Below are 17059 nucleotides of genomic sequence, written 5' to 3' on the forward strand. Positions count from 1 at the left end.
TAGTCTTAAGAATCTTACATCAATGGTCACAAATATATGTGAAATATTTATTTCCTCTGGTGTCATGTTTAGAAAGAAAAATGAAAAGCAAAGGGACAATGGGATGGTAAGAAACAAGAAACAGATGGAGGACTGGAGAAAATGTAGTGGCTTGAATTGTGTTCTTCACATGCCTGAAAGATGGTCACAAGTAAGAAAGTTTCCTATCTATTCTGCTCATTTTCCTTGGAAAACTGGGAGAAAATTTTAAAGTCTAAAATGAATGTGAGAGGCTTCCCTGGTGGTCCAGTGGTTAAGAATCCACCTTGCAATGTAAGAGACACCAGTTTGATACCTGGCCCAGGAAGATCTCACATGCCTCGGAGCAACTAAGCCTGTGTGTTCCTTTGCTCAGGAGCCCACGAGACACAACTGCTGAGCCCATGTGCTGCAGTTACTTAAGTCTGCACACCTAGAGCCCATGCTCACAGCAAGAGAGGCGACCACGAGGAGGAGCCCACACATCACAGCCAGAGAGCAGCCTCTACTCGCCACAGCTAGAGAAAGCCCGCGTGCAGCAACGAAGACCCACCAGAGCCAAAAATAAAACAAATAACAAACAAGTGAATCTTTAAAAAACAAGTAAAACAAAATGAATGTGCATTCATCTAGAAAGGATTTACATTTGTTTTTTCCAGATACCTAGGGAACTAAAAATCTGGGGCATTTTAAATTATATTAACAATTTGAAGTTATAAAAATCTGGGTTACAGCCTTATATATTCTGGTTATAACTCCGCAAGGAGACAGCGTGCCCCTGCCCTGGTCTACATCAAGATATCTCTGGGGGTGGGGATGAGGGACCCACCAATGTAGCGTAAATATGGGTCATGGGTTGGATGGTCTCCTATTAGAACATCTTCTTTGGTCAGTACAGGGCTTTGCCTTCTCTCTTCTGAAAACCAAAACTCAAGACTCAAATACACAAATGTCCTCACAGAAGTGACTTCACTGATTCCAGCTCTTTCCCTATCACGGATAACCTCTGGGTATCTGCTTTCAATTAGCCAGATAATTTATGACTTATAAATAATTTATTATATATTTATGTTAGTATGTATGAAATTATAGACATATATTTTGGCATAATATACAGAAGATACTTTTTATCAGTCAAGCTGACTGTCCAAAATCAACTAGATTGCGTGAAGAAACAGTGAAGTGAGTTCCCTTTGAATAAGAGTGCTCCAGTGGAAGTCTGATAATCACATATCAGAAAAGCAGATGATTCAAGAATCAGAGATTCAATCAATCTCTTTCAGCTCCAAAGTATCATGACTCTATACAGTACAATGGAAGATGCATGTCACAGTTATATATGAGAAGTTACTATACCAGCTTTCTCCTGTAGCGAGCAATGCATGATAAGGAGGCATTATAATGACAGAGAAGTAAAACTCAGAATTTCAGTCAATGACGGTGACTTCAAAACAGCTGATTCCATAGGAGTGGCTGTTGCCTTTGCTTAGCCTGACATGGAAACTATATACATAGTCTATTGGGTTGTTCAGTCGCCAAGATGTGTCCAAGTCTTTGCGACCCCATGAACAAGCTCCTCTATCCTCCACTATCTCTGCTCAAACTCATGTCCGTTGAGTTGGTGATGCTATCTCATCCTCTGCCACCCTCTTCACCTTTTGCCTTCAATCTTTCCCAGCATCAAGGTCTTTTCCAATGAGTCAGCTCTTTGCATCAGCTGGCCAAAGTACTGGTGTTTCAGCTTCAGCATCAGTCCTTTCAATGAATATTCAGGATCAATTTCCTTTGGGATTGACTGGTTTGATCTCCTTGCTCTCCAAGGGACTCTCAAGTCTTTTCCAGCACCACAGTTTGAAAGCACCAATTTTTTGGTGCTCAGTCTTCTTTGTGGTTCAACTGTCACATTCGTACATGACTCCTGGAAAAACGATAGCTTTGACTAGATGGACCTTTGTTGGCAAAGTGATGTCTCTGCTTTTTAATACACTGTCTAGGTTTCTCATAGCTATTCTTTCAAGGAGTAAGCATCTTTTAATTTCATGGCTGCGGTCACTGTCCACAGTGATTTTGGAGCCCAGAAAATAAAATCTGCTACTGTTTCCACTTTCCTCCTTTCTATTTGCCATGAAGTGATTGGACCAGATGCCACGATCCTAGTTTTCTGAATGTTGAGTTTTAAGCCAGCTTTTTACTCTCCTCTTTCACCTCATCAAGAGGCTCTTTACTCTCTCTTGGCTTTTGGTATCAGAGTGGTAGCGTCTGCACATCTGAGGTTGTTGATATTTCTCCCAGCAGTCTTGATTCTTGCTTGGGATTCATCCAGCATGGCATTTCGCATGGTGTACTCTGCATATAAGTTAAATAAGCAAGGTGACAATATACAGCCTTGACATTCTCCTTTCCTGATTTGGAATCAGCCTGTTCCATGTCCAATTCTAACTGTTGCTTCTTGTCCTACATACAGGTTTCTTAGGAGGCGGGTAAGGTGGTCTGGTATTTCTATCTCTTGAAGAATTTTCCATAGTTTATTGTGATCTACACAATCAAATGCTTTAGCATAGTCAATGAAGCAGATGTTTTTCTGGTATACCTTTGTATTTTCTATGATCCAATGGGTGTTGACAATTTGAGCTCTGGTTCCTCTGCCTTTTCTAAAGCCAGATTGTACATGTGGAAGTTCTCAGTTCACATACTGTTGAAGTCTAGCTTGAAGGATTTTGAGCATTACCTTGCTAGCATTTGAAATGAGCACTATAGTATGGTAGTTTGAACATTCTTTGTCATCGCCCTTCTCTGGGATTGGAATGAAAACTGACCTTTTCTAGTCCTGTGGCCACTGCCAAGTTTTTCAATTTTGCTGGCATATTGATTGCAGCACTTTAACAGATTCATTATTAAAGATCTGAAATAGCTCAGCTGGAATTCCATCATCTCCACTAGCTTTATTTGTTGTAATGCTTCTTAAGGCCCACTTGACTTCCCACTCCAGGATGTCTGGTGCTAGGTGAGTGACCACACTATCGTGGTTGTCTGGGTCATTAAGACCTTTTTTGTTTTGTTTTTCTGTGTATTCTTGCCACCTCTTCTTAATCTCTTCTGCTTCTGTTAGATTCTTGCCATTTCTGTCCTTTCTGTCCTTTATTGTGCCCATCTTTGCATGAAATGTTCCCTTTGTATCTCCAATGTTATTGAAGAGATCTCTAGTCTTTCCCATTCTATTGTCTATACACACAGACAAATTCTTGTTGACTCCCAAATTTACTGTTTTCTATTCTTATATCACTGGCTTCAACAAATCATGTGTTATTTCAGACCCATTTTCTTGAATTTTTTGTTTTTCAAGGACAGAGTTCATACATCATTTATCTGTCTATCCTCACTGCCAGGCAAAATGAATAGCATATAGAAGGTCCTCAACACATTGCTTAGTGGAACTCTGTTCCTCAATTATGATACTACAACTATTTTTCATTACTCTTCAGGTCAAATGTATCAAACCTACTTTTCTGGGCAACTGTTCTTCTGAAAGGTTTGCATGAAGTTGTTTTCATTTACTGATGTGTCTACTCAGAGCAGAATAACCAAGAGCCATGAAGAAGGACTTCAGGGTTGTACAGGTACTGGGCAGTGAGTGTATACTCAGCACAACTAAGAGTGTGTGTGTGTGTGTGTGTGTGTGTGTGTGTGTTTTTTGAAGATTAAATTTCAGCATTTTCAAACCTGTGATTATCATCCAAACTTTGTAAATAAAATCACATATACTCAGTTCCACACATTATAAACCTATCAGAAAAGTAACTAAGGTCAGGTGGCTTTAAACCTCAGTTTAGAAGTATCACTGAATTTTAGGGGGCTAATCAAAGATTTAACTTTCAAAACAACCAAAATAATAAGAGCCTTACCTCAGCATGAGGAGTAGGTGGCAAAACTGAAGTCTCATTTTCAGTAATATTTCCAGTTGGACCATTGTTTGGTGAACTGGGACCAGATCCTGGGGAACTGCTACTGACTGAAGATTCTGAAAAGCAATGGGAAGTACAAATACACTCATGAAAAACATACAGAGAGGAACTGTAGTTATACTCAAGTAACATACAGCAACAGACACTGTTTTTTGCCCCCAGAATGAATGACAAGCACCATGTCACTAAATAAAAAGAACCCTGAAAAAATTTGGAAGATTGCTGAATTTTCGTATCACTTTTCTCCCCTTCTTTTCACTGTTAAAAATACAACATAGTATTCAATAATTTTAGAGAAGATATTCAGCTAGAGGGGATTATAGAAGCTTTTGATTAGGAAAAAAGAAAGAAAGTAATCTTCTAATACTTCCTCTTGTGCTATCATTAAAAAAAAAAACTCTAATAGACTTGCATAGTTCATAAAAACATGCCATCAGCACATGAGGCCTGGAACCATTTCCATGGTATGTGGAAAAAATGCTTATATTCTATGTTATAAATAGCTCTTTATTTAATATACTAAGGCTATACCTTATTACAGCACATCTTAGTCAAAGTTATATGAAGAAAATACAGTAGAAGATAAAATCTCAGTGTTACACTGATCGCCTTGTACAACATTGTTTAATCTTAACTCTACCCAACTTATTTTCCAGAAGATGAGAAGCTGCCTAAATTTAATATGTTCAATTTTAAAGACCAATATAATAAGAAATTCATTTACCAAAAGTTAAATAACAACACTATGGATCATCTCTGTCATCTTCAGATATAAAATTCAAACGCATTTCAATTTATGACTGAGGTAGTTCACTTACTAAAATATCTAATTAATGAAATATAAACTTCCAGATCCTAGAAATATAGCTAAGAGAGGCCACTTCATCAAGCTTTGGCAAGTCATCTGTTGAGCTCTAATCAATTCCCTATTATCTTCCACAGTTCTTTCATTTCAGCATTTTTCTAGGTGTCTCATCCTTCGTCTACTCAGCTCTGCACAAATGATCGTGATTCACGCTTCTTGGAGACTGACAACTTCTAAATGATTTCCATCAGTAATTTTTCTTTCTACCTCATGATTTTGTTATATATACTCTCCTTGCCCACATCAAAGTAAAAACATTTCTCTTCTGCTCCCTGCTCCAATACTGTCACATACACTTTCACCCATGGCCCCACCCCCGAACATCTGCTTTAAGATTTTGCTCCATCAATTATTTTGAACCTTCATGTTGTCCTTTTCCACTGGAATTGTCCCTCTAGCCTGAAAGCATGCTAATAACTTGTAATAAGTGATGTGCTCATTCCTTTAAGAGCTGGCCATCTAGCTTAACTCATTGTGGACAGCAATTGATCTCTCAAAATACCACATTTGAACAGTTTTGACAAAACAGTTCTCATTCTCCTCATCCTTTCTACAATAAAATTCTCTGCCTCCATGTTTGTTTTTCCATCTCTCTGGCTTTTCCTCCTTCAATCAATTTCTAAATGTAGGTATTCACCAAAGTTTGTAGCCTTATCCTATTTCTCTTTCCCTTGTCAAAATAATTCAAAGTTATGACACCAACTATCATCTTTAGGCAGAATCCTTGCATTCAGTTCAGTTCAGTTCAGTTGCTCAGTCGTGTCCGACTCTTTGTGACCCCATGGATCGCAGCACACCAGGCCTCCCTGCCCATCACTGCCTCCTTGCCCATCACCAACCCCTGGAGTTTACCCAAATTCATGTCTATTGAGTTGGTGATGCCATCCAACCATCTCATCCTCTGTCGTCCCCTTCTCCTGCCCTCAATATTTCCTCCCATAAAAGCTGTATTTCTTGTTGTTCCCTCTCAGAATTTCCAGTCTGAATCCTTTTGGAATGCTGGACATTGTTTATCTCTCTTTAGTGTATATCGAATTCAGTGTATTTTACTATTAAACGTGCCCTGCTTAACTCTGTTTATAGTCATCCTTAGATTCATTCTCATTCCTTTCCTTACTCCAAATCTAATCAATTACTGGGTCAGTTTGTTTTGTTCTTTCCATTATTTTTCATCTTCTTCTGACTACAAAGATTTCAGTTTAATCTCTCCGCCTTCATTGTCCTCTCATGGACTACAGAAAATATCTTCTAACATTTCTGAGTTGCTACAGCAGTCCTTCCAAACTTTCCTTAAACTGATGCCAGATGGATCAGAGTGAGACAACTTTCACTATGTTCCTCTGCTCCAAAATGGAGCCTGACATTATTTCCTACTATTGCCCTTTCTGAACCCTGCACTCAGTCAAATTTAAATTGCCTACTCCCCGTATGTGCCACTTTCCCATTTCAAGCTTTTTAATGTTCTTATCTCTCCACCTACTTCATCACAGGGTCAATCCCACCTCTATGTTCAAAGCCTGGCTCATATACCATCTGTCCCCTGTAAATGGGAGTGCCCAAGTCGCAGGCTATAGTTGCTTGCCCTCCCTCGGAACCCTTACAACATTCAACTTTCTATTATAAATATTTCTCTACTCAGAAGTGTATCACCAATGGAAAGAATGTGAGACTGATGACAGAATTCTGATCATGCCACCTACTTACTATGGGATTTCAAGTCACTGGTATCATAAAGTTCCTAAATATATTTCGCTCACTGACTTTCAGTCTATATATCTTGCTTACATTTTGATTAATCTACTTTTTATATGTATCTCTTTCTTATTTATTTTTCTTTTAAGAAAGAAAATGAACATTAAAAAAAATCCATCAAGAATATGTTTCCCCTGGACCCCTAACTCTTGTCTTTCTTGTATGACTACACACTGATTTCTCATTAAAGTCCCATTCTGCATTCTGTCTTTAAAAAAAAAAAAAAAAAGAAAACTATTTTAAAATGTCTTGTCAATTTAAAAGTATATTATTTATATTATTTTATGTGATATTCATACAGAAGTGTTACCTTATGTATTGAATAGAAATCACTATGGCAGATACTAGAATGTAAGACGATAGATTCTACCACAGGATTCTACAAGATCACACTGGACATGGTCTGGGAGAAGAGGTAGCAACTGATTTTCTGGGAACACTGAGAAAAATCTCTAAGTAGAAGTAATATCACAACTGGGGCTTGAGGACGAGAAACTCATGAAAAGGGGGCAGTGGAGAAGGGGAGAGCAGAGAAGACATTATAGGCACAGGAATGTGCCAGGACCTAGAATTTTAAAATAGCATGGCTTTGTAGGGGGAAGAGCAGAAGACCCTTGAATTTGAAAAAGGGGACAATGACATGTGGCTCTCATGTCAACTACCGGGAGGAGAGAGGTGGCATGGGTTTGGAAAAAAGCAAACAGCTAAACCTATGAAACAGGGAAGAGAGAGGATAGAGGTGAGACATGAACAGCAGTGGCAATTCAACTGCTATGATGCTATGGTGGTCTCTGACTGGACAGCAAAAATAATTAGTATTAAGATCCAAACAGAGCTCATCCTAATCACATGAAAGCTGACAGAGAAAGAGGATGTAAAGGTGCAGAAAACCTTGTGTCCAGTAGTTCAAATTCTCCAAAAACATTTAGATTAACTGCAACATAAAGTTATCAGTTAAAACACACCAGTTTTACATAGTTAAAAATATCAACCAAAGCATCCATAAGTCCCATCTCACTGATCAGAAATGTGTGTCTAGTCTCTTCAAATACAAGTTTTTTTCCCTCAGTTGAAAAGGGGAGTTACTATCTCACAAAATGAGAGAAAATTATGATATTTCACAAGAACCTGAGTAGAACTCTAGCAAATCATAACCCTTATAAATGAGAATTAATTATTACTCAGTTAAGTAGTGAGCTAAATTCCACTGAAATTTGGTAAGAAAGAAAAAGTGACCATGTGGGGAAAAGTTATGATCATGAAAAAGATTAACAGGAAAATAGAAAAGGACATTGCAATAAATATATAAACCCTTAATAAGATTTTAAAGAAACAAAAAAGAAATATACATGTGTTTCTATTTTCTTTAAGTTTTTCTGTTATGAGAGAACCTACTATCTCCCATCAGAAAAATGACCTATAGGTCATTACACTAGACAATTGATATGTTCATTATTCTTTACTTTCATTAATACAGACTCACTCTACAGATTCATCCCCACCCCCATCAAGGACTTCTATTATGAAAACTTACTTAAGATTTTCATTTAATGAAATACAAATAGGTTTATTGGGGGGAAAAGTCTGTAACTCTAAATTCATTATTGAATTGGTCTAAACTAGTGATTGTATTTGATACTGGAAAATAAACTCTAGTAAAATAATTATTTATTTAATACTTATAATGCCTTAAGAAAAAAATTTTCACCAATACTTTTCCTCAGATAAACATATTAATCTGTCAGGACTGAATAGGAGACTAAACATTTTTTTTCTCCCTAGTAATCTGTCAAAATACTCCCTAATTGGTAGTCTACACTTTTCCACCTCTGCCTCCACAATCTTCATATTGTCTCCCTAAACTAGACACTATCATGACCAAAGAAGATACAGAAAAGAAACAATTTTTTTAAAAAACTTTCTAAGAATAAAATTTTATCCTAGAGAAATAATGCCAACTGACTACTTTGATATAAGCACCATTTCCCTTGAGAATGGACAAACATGGCTCTAGATTTCCATTTCTATATTGATGCAACCAAAGGAAATGGTCACATACAATGCATACCTCTAAGTAGTTACTCAAACAATAGTTGGTTTTGTTATTTTGGCTAGCCTTTTTGGTTCTTCTATCCCTACGTCTTCTCAGACCAGGTACAAATGGGACTAGAGGGCTTTGTAAGACATCAGGCTGAATTTCCTAACCTGTTCACCCCACTACTAACCAGGCAGCTAAAAAACTAAGAACTCTTCCATTTGAGACTAGTGAAAATGACAGTTTCTTTCCCTTCATAAAAGGCAATAATATATCCCCTCCTGCCACAAGTCCCAGTTCACTAGTAAACACATAATGTCATTTATGAGTTCTGTAAATTTGTTGAAAAGTGAAGGTTTTGCTGTTTCACATAGTTTAATTTTCCCAGATGTATTCTGTACATTAATGTCTGAGTATGGGGGAAGTATTCTTCTTGAACCTCCCTCTGCTCATTTCTGATCAAATTTCATTAAAAGCTATATTCTTTGGCTTGGCATTCCCAAAATGGACTGCTTGTTTCTGAAAAGATTAAGGTGAGCTCTGGCATTCCCTAGTTATGCCTATTGACATATAGTTCTGTTTTTCATTCATTTCCTGTTTAACACAGCTGGTGAATGCATGGCAAGGTTTACTGAACTACTTGTGAGTTTTCAATATAACTTCCTTTCAAGAAATGTTTCTCTTCAAAATAAATTTTAATATACAGCAGGTATATTTATTCTAAGCTAATTTTGTTTCATTCCTACTGGCAGCAGTTTTTTTTTTTTTTTCTCCAGTGTGTATCTACCCAGTCCTCAATTACCTGTCACCTCAAACATTCGCTTCTTGAATGAAGTGACAACATTTCCATCCTTCCGCCTGAGTAAGGGGCTGCTTCTCCTCTCTGCCACTTTCTGTTTTAACCTGGACCGCACCTTCAAGTTGGGCTCAGAGGCTGGGAATTGAGACAAAGAAAATAGATAAAAATTAAAAAATGGAGAGCCAATTGCTCCTGTGTAAAAAAAAAAAATAAAGGCTCACCCTCTTCTTGGTCCCTTCTCATGTCAAATTAAAACCCAAGCATATAAATAAGGCATTGATTATAAATTAATTAAACAGACAAATGTCATAATTATTTTTATGAAATGTGTGAAATATTATTCTACATTTCTAAATGTAAAGTGAAAAGAGAGTAAAAATATGCTTTCTACCTATTATCTAGTAGAACTGGAATTGTTAATGGGAAGTTAAATGACTGAGAGTGTTCGGGTCAGAATAAGATTTATTATACTTCACTGTCAGTTCTTTTAATTCTCTCAAGGGTGAAACTCAAGAACCACTAAAAACAGTACCCTAATGTGATTTTAGAGACTCTTGGCTGACTTCTGGTAATAGGAAGACACCTCTGCAGAAAATAATTTATGTCTAATTCTGACTCCTGAAATATTTCAATGTCAGTAGTTTTTAACCTGAAATCCTGGGAAAATACACTTAGTATAATAACACAAACCAAGTAGAATCACTATGAGTAAACCTTCGTATACAGTGAATACACAGTCAGTTAGAAAGGAAGGGTGGCCAATTCTTATAGGTAAAGTTCTGAGTTAGGTTATATATTCCAAAATACAAAAGTACATTATTCATACATATGTGTTTCTTTGGTTACACTATTCTAAAGAGTGATGCTCTATAGTTTATCTTCATGCATAAAGTTTTGAAGTGATTGTACTTTAGAAGAATGGAAACATTGTATTGATTCTGTAGTAGAAATCAATGATGATGGAGGCGGTGGTGATGATGATAATTAGGAAAACAATGCTTCTGAAGACAACTAACATTTATATAGTGATCACTATGTTCCACTATTGTCCTGAAATCTTTGTCAATATTAACTTCTTTAACCACAGAAAATCTAATGGGACAGAGTCTACTCACACTTTGATTGTATCAGTGAGGAAACCAAAACATGGAGATGTAAGTAACTTGCCCAAAGTCATCACAGTAAAAAGGGATGATGAAGCCAGCATCTGTACCCAGATAACCTAGCTCACGTGTAAACTTCTAACACTGAAAATACTGCTCTTCAACCTTTCTTTATGTAGGAACAGCAGAACAAATATAGAACTGATTTTCCAAAGCATTACTAATCACATATATCAGGAACAATGTTATAAGGTAGCTAGAATTCTGGAGCAGATAAAATGATTTCTTTGAAGGAATTTTATAGTTCTGCCCAACTACAGAGGATATCAAAAGTAGAATTTACAATCTTCTATTACTCATTTATTTATTTTTGATATCAAATACTTTAGTTTCCTCTTTGTTCTTCTCTCACTCACCCCTCTCTTTTTAGATCTACCTTGGATGAGAATCCTAGATTTTCTTGGAACTGGCTAGAGAAAATTAAAAAGTTAAATAGAGGGAGGGGAGGTTTACAGCTGATTTTATGCCCCCAAACATTAAAAAAGTAAAAAAAAAATGGGGACCTGGAAATATTGTAAAAGTAGAAAATGGGCAGGAGATAAGGGTAGAAATCAGGAATGAGTACAAGAAGCCCAGGGACTAGAGACCACAAAGGTCTTACTTCCTGGGCCTCCCACCTTGAAGCAAAGAAGGGTAATAGTTTGGGGGAAGGATTAAAGTTCTTGCCAGACTTTCCAGGAGTGCAGACATTCCTTAACCCACTTGATTTTAGCAAAGAAGACTGAGTCTGAATTACTAGCATCCAACATACCTGTGAATAAAGGGGAAGATGGAACTATATACTATTTCACCTAGATCCCCAGCCTCACCCCCGATACTTGGGCTTCCCTGGTGGCTCAGATGGAAAAGAATCCGCCTGCAATGCAGGAGACCCAGGTTTGATTCCTGGGTTGGGAAGATTCCCCTGGAGTAGGGAATGGCTACCCATTCCAGTATCCTTGCCTGGAAAATTCCATGGACAGAGGAGCCAGGCGGGCTACAGACCATGGGGTTGCAAAGAGTAGGACATGATTGAGTGACTAACATACACACACCCACCCCCATATATTTATTTTTAAATGCCTTAAAAAACACCAATTTTGTCTCTGATAAGTTGTAGGTTAATATATATATTCCATTTCAAATAAAAAAAAATGAATCCCTATATGCTATTAATATATTGGCATCTGCTGTCATCTTGCTTATAAGCCTAGGATAAAAACCACAGATTCTTAGATCTTGATCTAGACATGACTTTATGATGAAGTCTAATGGATTCGGATGTTACAGACTGGCTCTCCAGAGGGACTAAACCAATTGATTCATCACTTCAAAGATGGAATAGAAAAGGCACCATGTTTCAGCAGGAATATGTGGAATCGGGACCACACATCCCACCTATAAGATTTTCAGTGCGATTTTAGTGCTTTCTGAGCCTGGCTCTACATTTGTGAATTCAAATGTGAAACTCTAACATCTTCCTTATTTCACAGAACTTTGGCCACAGGATTAGATACCTAAGAATAACTATGAAGATCTGGGTGAATGCCAAAGGGAAGAAAAAGGTTTCGGTTCAATTCAGTTGCTCAGTTGTGTCCAACTCTTTGCGACCCCATGGACTGCAGCACGCCAGGCTTCCCTGTCCATCACCAACTCCCAGAGCTTGCTCAAACTCACATCCATCGAGTCGGTGATATCAACCAACCATCTCATCCTCTGTTATCCCCTTGTCCTCCTACCTTCAATCTTTCCCAGCATCTGGGTCTTTTCCAATGAGTCAGTTCTTCGCATCAGGTGGCCAAAGTACTGGAGTTTCAGCTTCAACATCAGTCCTTCCACTGAATATTCAGGACTGATTTCCTTTAGGATGGACTGGTTGGATCTCCTTGCAGTCCAAGCGACTCTCAAAAGTCTTTTCCAACACCACCAATTCTTCAGTGCTCAGCTTTCTTTATAGTCCAATTCTCACATCCATACATGACCACTGCGAAAACCATAGCCTTGACTAGATGGACCTTTGTTGGCAAAGTAGTGTCTCTGCTTTTTAATGTGCCATCTAGGTAGGTCATAGCTTTTCTTCCAAGGAGCAAGCGTCTTTTAATCTCATGGCTGCAGTCACCATCTGCAGTGATTTTGGTTTAGGTCATTTTTTTTATTGCTGCTACTGCCAGGGTAGGAATGACAGAGCTGGGACTGAGCCCCAAATCCCCTGATACCCAGTCTAGTCCTTCTTCTCCTCACACATTGCACTAGCCAGGGCGGAATATCTGCAGTAAAGATGAAAATGTGACAACAGCTTGGTAAACCAGCATGTGCCACTTAAACATTCTACAGGAAACCTAGAATTCCATAAGCTTTTCAGAAAATGACTTCACAGGTCAGCAGAAAATTTTTGTTCCTATGTATCTATTTGAGAATGAGCTGGATATTCATCTTTTAAATAGCTTTCTATAGTCAACATTAAAAAAAAAAAAAGTGGACATCAGAGTAGGTATGAGAACGGGATTTTGGTTTCGCATCTATCGTCTACTATCAGTCTGCTCATTCATGAAAGTCGGCTATGAAGATACCATTGTAGTTTATGGAGTGAAACAGATGTGCTTTAAGTGCCTGTTTATGCATTTGGTATTTGACTTTGGATGAATTACTTTATATCTTTAAATCTCAGTTTCTCATGTTAAAATGGAGATAGTTTGTTTTTCCTTCTTTTTTCCTCCATACGTCCCAATAGATTGCATTTTCCTTCTTTCTCTGAGATCACAAGACCAAATCCTGGGGTTGCATCACCCCATTCCTTTGCTAGTTGGGTCTTGTTTGGACTCAGCCTACTAGTAAGACTGGCCAGTCATGGAAGAATTAAGGAGTTCGAGATCGTATCCTATGCTCTCTCTGCTATAGCACTGCATCGCGTGGTTTAGCTTTGTCTCTTCCTGATTTCATCTCCCTCTCGAAGCCTCCGTTCCATGGTTCCAGCTTTCCCAGCACTCTAGCAGCCTTATTTCTTCTCTGTGCTTCTTCAGCACTAGGGGTGGGAATGGCTTCCTGCTGTAGCTATTTTATAGGTGCCTCAACATCTCCAAGCTGTTGTAAGCAGTCCCTTCATAAAAGCCTATGACCCGCATCATGTGGGTTCTGTTACTTGCCAAAACTCTGAGTAACACAGTTGTACATATTTTGCAAAGTTATCGTGGAGTCAAACAAAATAATATCTAGTAGAAGATAAACCAGTGGTTCTCAGCTGGCAAAGATATTGACACCAGGGACATCTGGCAATGTCTGGAGATACTCTGATTGTCAGTATGGGGAGTTGCTACAGGAATGTAGTGGGTGGAGCCCAGGGATGTTGCTAAACATCCTACTATGCACAGGACAGCCTCACAACAAAGAATTATCTGGACCCAAATGGTATGGCCAAGTGTGAAAACTCTGGGGCAAGTAATCAGGAAATGGAAGATGTTAATAACTGTTCTACACAGAGAGAAATAAAGGGGATAATGATATCTTGGAGATTCTCAAAGAGGATGTAGGAGAGTATCAGAAGAAAAAAAGATTATCAGAAACCAGGGAGTGCTACAGGTAGCTTAAAATAGTAAATATTTCAGTATATTTTAAATTTAGAATTTTATTTTAAAACATTCAAATCAAAGCTAGTCAACTTCCATTGGCTATGAAAATGTGCAGAAAAAGTCTGAATTCCAGTTCTCAACAGGGTAACATTTGAGACAAAATGATATATTTATCAATTGAGGACATAGGTTTGTAAAAACTAGCAATCACTGATATTCTATAAAGTACAACATAAATTTATTTTCTCAAAATATACAATCACAACTTTTCTAAGTAAAAGGCCAAGTCCATTGGTTTCAGTAAAAACTTTCGCCTGTATTTCACTTCTGATTTTGAGTCACCAGAAGTATTAGTATCTTGGTGGTGAAGGCCAAGGTTGGAATGATAAATAACCATCATTTAGTCCTCATAATGCTTTATAAACTCACTCCTAACATTTCAGAAGCCCACACACTGAACTCAGCATGACATGTACCCAGGCAGTAGAATTAATAACCTATTGTGCTGACTCAAGTTTGCAGTTAAGAGTTAATGCCATTTTCAATGCTCTGGTCTCCCCAAAGACTGAAGATTTCTATTCCAGTGACTTACTAATGGGATGAAAATCCTCAAGAGCCCAGAAAGAGATCACTAACTGGGGAGACATTTTGCTTATATTTGAATGTATTTCCTGCCTAGTTGCACTAATTGCCTTTCTATTTTTACCCAACACCTATCACTCTCTACATCTCAATTAATCACAAAAACAGAAGGCGAACTTTTAGTGTGTGTGCCCACTGAATGTATTTGTTTGCTGAGATGAAAACACTGCATGAAAAATTACCATTATTTAAATGAAAAAATATTAAAGATGATAGAACTAAAACTTTTTTCTCTTTTTGCTTAAAAAACGAGTGAACAAAGGAAACAGAAAACATGTGAAAAATGCCTCACGAGTTAAATGTATTTGAAATCTTTTCTTCTCATATGGATCTCCCTATTTCAAAATGAACTTAGGTGTCAAAGGGTGTGAAAATAGTGAGAAAAGCATTAAAGTTAGGTAGCAGACGCAAAGGTTAAAAAATTAAGATTCTAAAGCACAGTAAGTCATAAGGTACAGACTTGTCATTTCACTAAGAGATTGATGTGCGGAGTGCGTATGTGAGTGTGGGAGTGTCACTTGGCATACGTACACACATACAAACACAGAAGCTATCTTTTATTGAGGCAAACAGGTCTCTGACACAGACAGACGGTAGACTCAGATTTCAGTGCTAACTAGTTCATGTACTAAAACCCGGCAATCCTGGGTGAGTTTTGGGATCTCCATGAGCTATTTTGTTATCTATTGGAGATGATATATATAGATACACTATGGTGGAAGATTAAAGGGGCTGAATGAAGTTCCTAGTTCAACTGACTGGCCATCACAAAAAAGTTGGTCAATAGACAGATGTTGAATAAATGAATGTATAATTCTGTACATATATAAGACTAAGAACAAATAAAATTAAAAGATAAGCAGCTTAGCATGCATGCACAAAGACAGAAGGCTACAAGTGGTTTATTCCTTTTGCTTAGGGCAGTATTATCTATAATAACAACAAAAGTAACAGTGGTCCTTTTCTGATCTTTCACTCAGTATATTTAAAATACTTTATGTTTACTGATTGACTTTTCACATTTTCCTCACTTCTTTTATCTCCCTGTTTATAATTTCTACTCAATTTACTGTGTGTCTTAAATATACTACCATTTACTAAGAATGATTACCTACTTTGTGCATCTTGTCTTTATTCATTTTTAATCCTAATTTGTGAATATTCTTTACACCAACAGTTTAGACAAAAATTCAATAACCACATATCATGGTATAAAGAAGTTCTTAATTCTCATAAGAGAGGTGATCATAGGAGAAAAGATTTTTCATTGAGTAATGGATACTGATATTACTAATTAAAATTACTAGTGATTTATCAAGATTAAGTACTAGAGTAAGAAATGCACCTTTATATTAATGAATATTGGGGATATTCAACTATTTCACCTGCACATTTAACACCACAATCATAGGTGAAATTTGGGGCTCCATTGTGAGTGTCACATCCCTTCTCTGACATTGTCTATTCTTTGCAGGACTAGATATCTGTCAGCTTATCCACCTAGCCCCTCCTCTCCCTAGATTTCACCTGCTATTTCCCACCCGGAGGCCTATCTTGGCATTTCTGTATTATAACATTCTGTCACTTGGAACCAAGCAGACATCATCTATCACTCATTCACTCTATTTGGAATGTCCTTTCTGAAGATTAGCTTTCCTGGACTAGTTCCTGCCCAAATCATTTCTCTCTTTTATGCTAACACTGTAGCATGCCTAGTCACATGTGAACTGTTCAACCAAACAGTCATTACAATTATGAACTGACACTCTGGGGACATGTGTAAATTCTCTAAAGTTGATCTAAATATATAGGTTACTCTAATTAAAAAATTTTATAATTAGACCAAGCCTACGGATTTTTAAAATTAGCATTCAGAACAAAAGAGTATATCTAACACAACTTATGCTTTTTTTTTTTAAATTTTATTTTATTTTTAAACTTTACAATATTGTATTAGTTTTGCCAAATATCGAAATGAATCTGCCACAGGTATACCCGCGTTCCCCATCCTGAACCCTCCACCCTCCTCCCTCCCCTCCCCTCCCTCTGGGTCGTCCCAGTGCACCAGCCCCAAGCATCCAGTATCGTGCATCGAACCTGGACTGGCGACTCGTTTCATACATGATATTATACATGTTTCAATGCTATTTTCCCAAATCTCCCCACCCTCTCCCTCTCCCACAGAGTCCATAAGACTGATCTATACATCGGTGTCTCTTTGCTGTCTCGTACACAGGGTTATTGTTTCCATCTTTCTAAATTCCATATATATGCGTTA

The 17059-nt window shown here is 37.6% G+C and overlaps 1 protein-coding gene across 1 annotated transcript in view; it reads right to left on the reverse strand.

The window, feature by feature from the left end:
- The window catches only part of HDAC9 (histone deacetylase 9), an 810729-nt gene that overhangs the window by 413603 nt on the left and 380067 nt on the right, over positions 1–17059 (reverse strand). The window contains exons 7-8 of the mRNA XM_070369757.1: positions 9435–9566; positions 3921–4036 (exon numbers count right to left, since the gene is read on the reverse strand). Of these exons, the coding sequence (XP_070225858.1) occupies positions 3921–4036; positions 9435–9566 (248 nt within the window). The remainder of the gene's footprint in view (positions 1–3920; positions 4037–9434; positions 9567–17059) is intronic.

The sequence above is a fragment of the Bos mutus genome, chromosome 4 (genome assembly GCF_027580195.1).
Source record: "Bos mutus isolate GX-2022 chromosome 4, NWIPB_WYAK_1.1, whole genome shotgun sequence".
Classification (NCBI taxonomy): Eukaryota; Metazoa; Chordata; class Mammalia; order Artiodactyla; family Bovidae; genus Bos; species Bos mutus.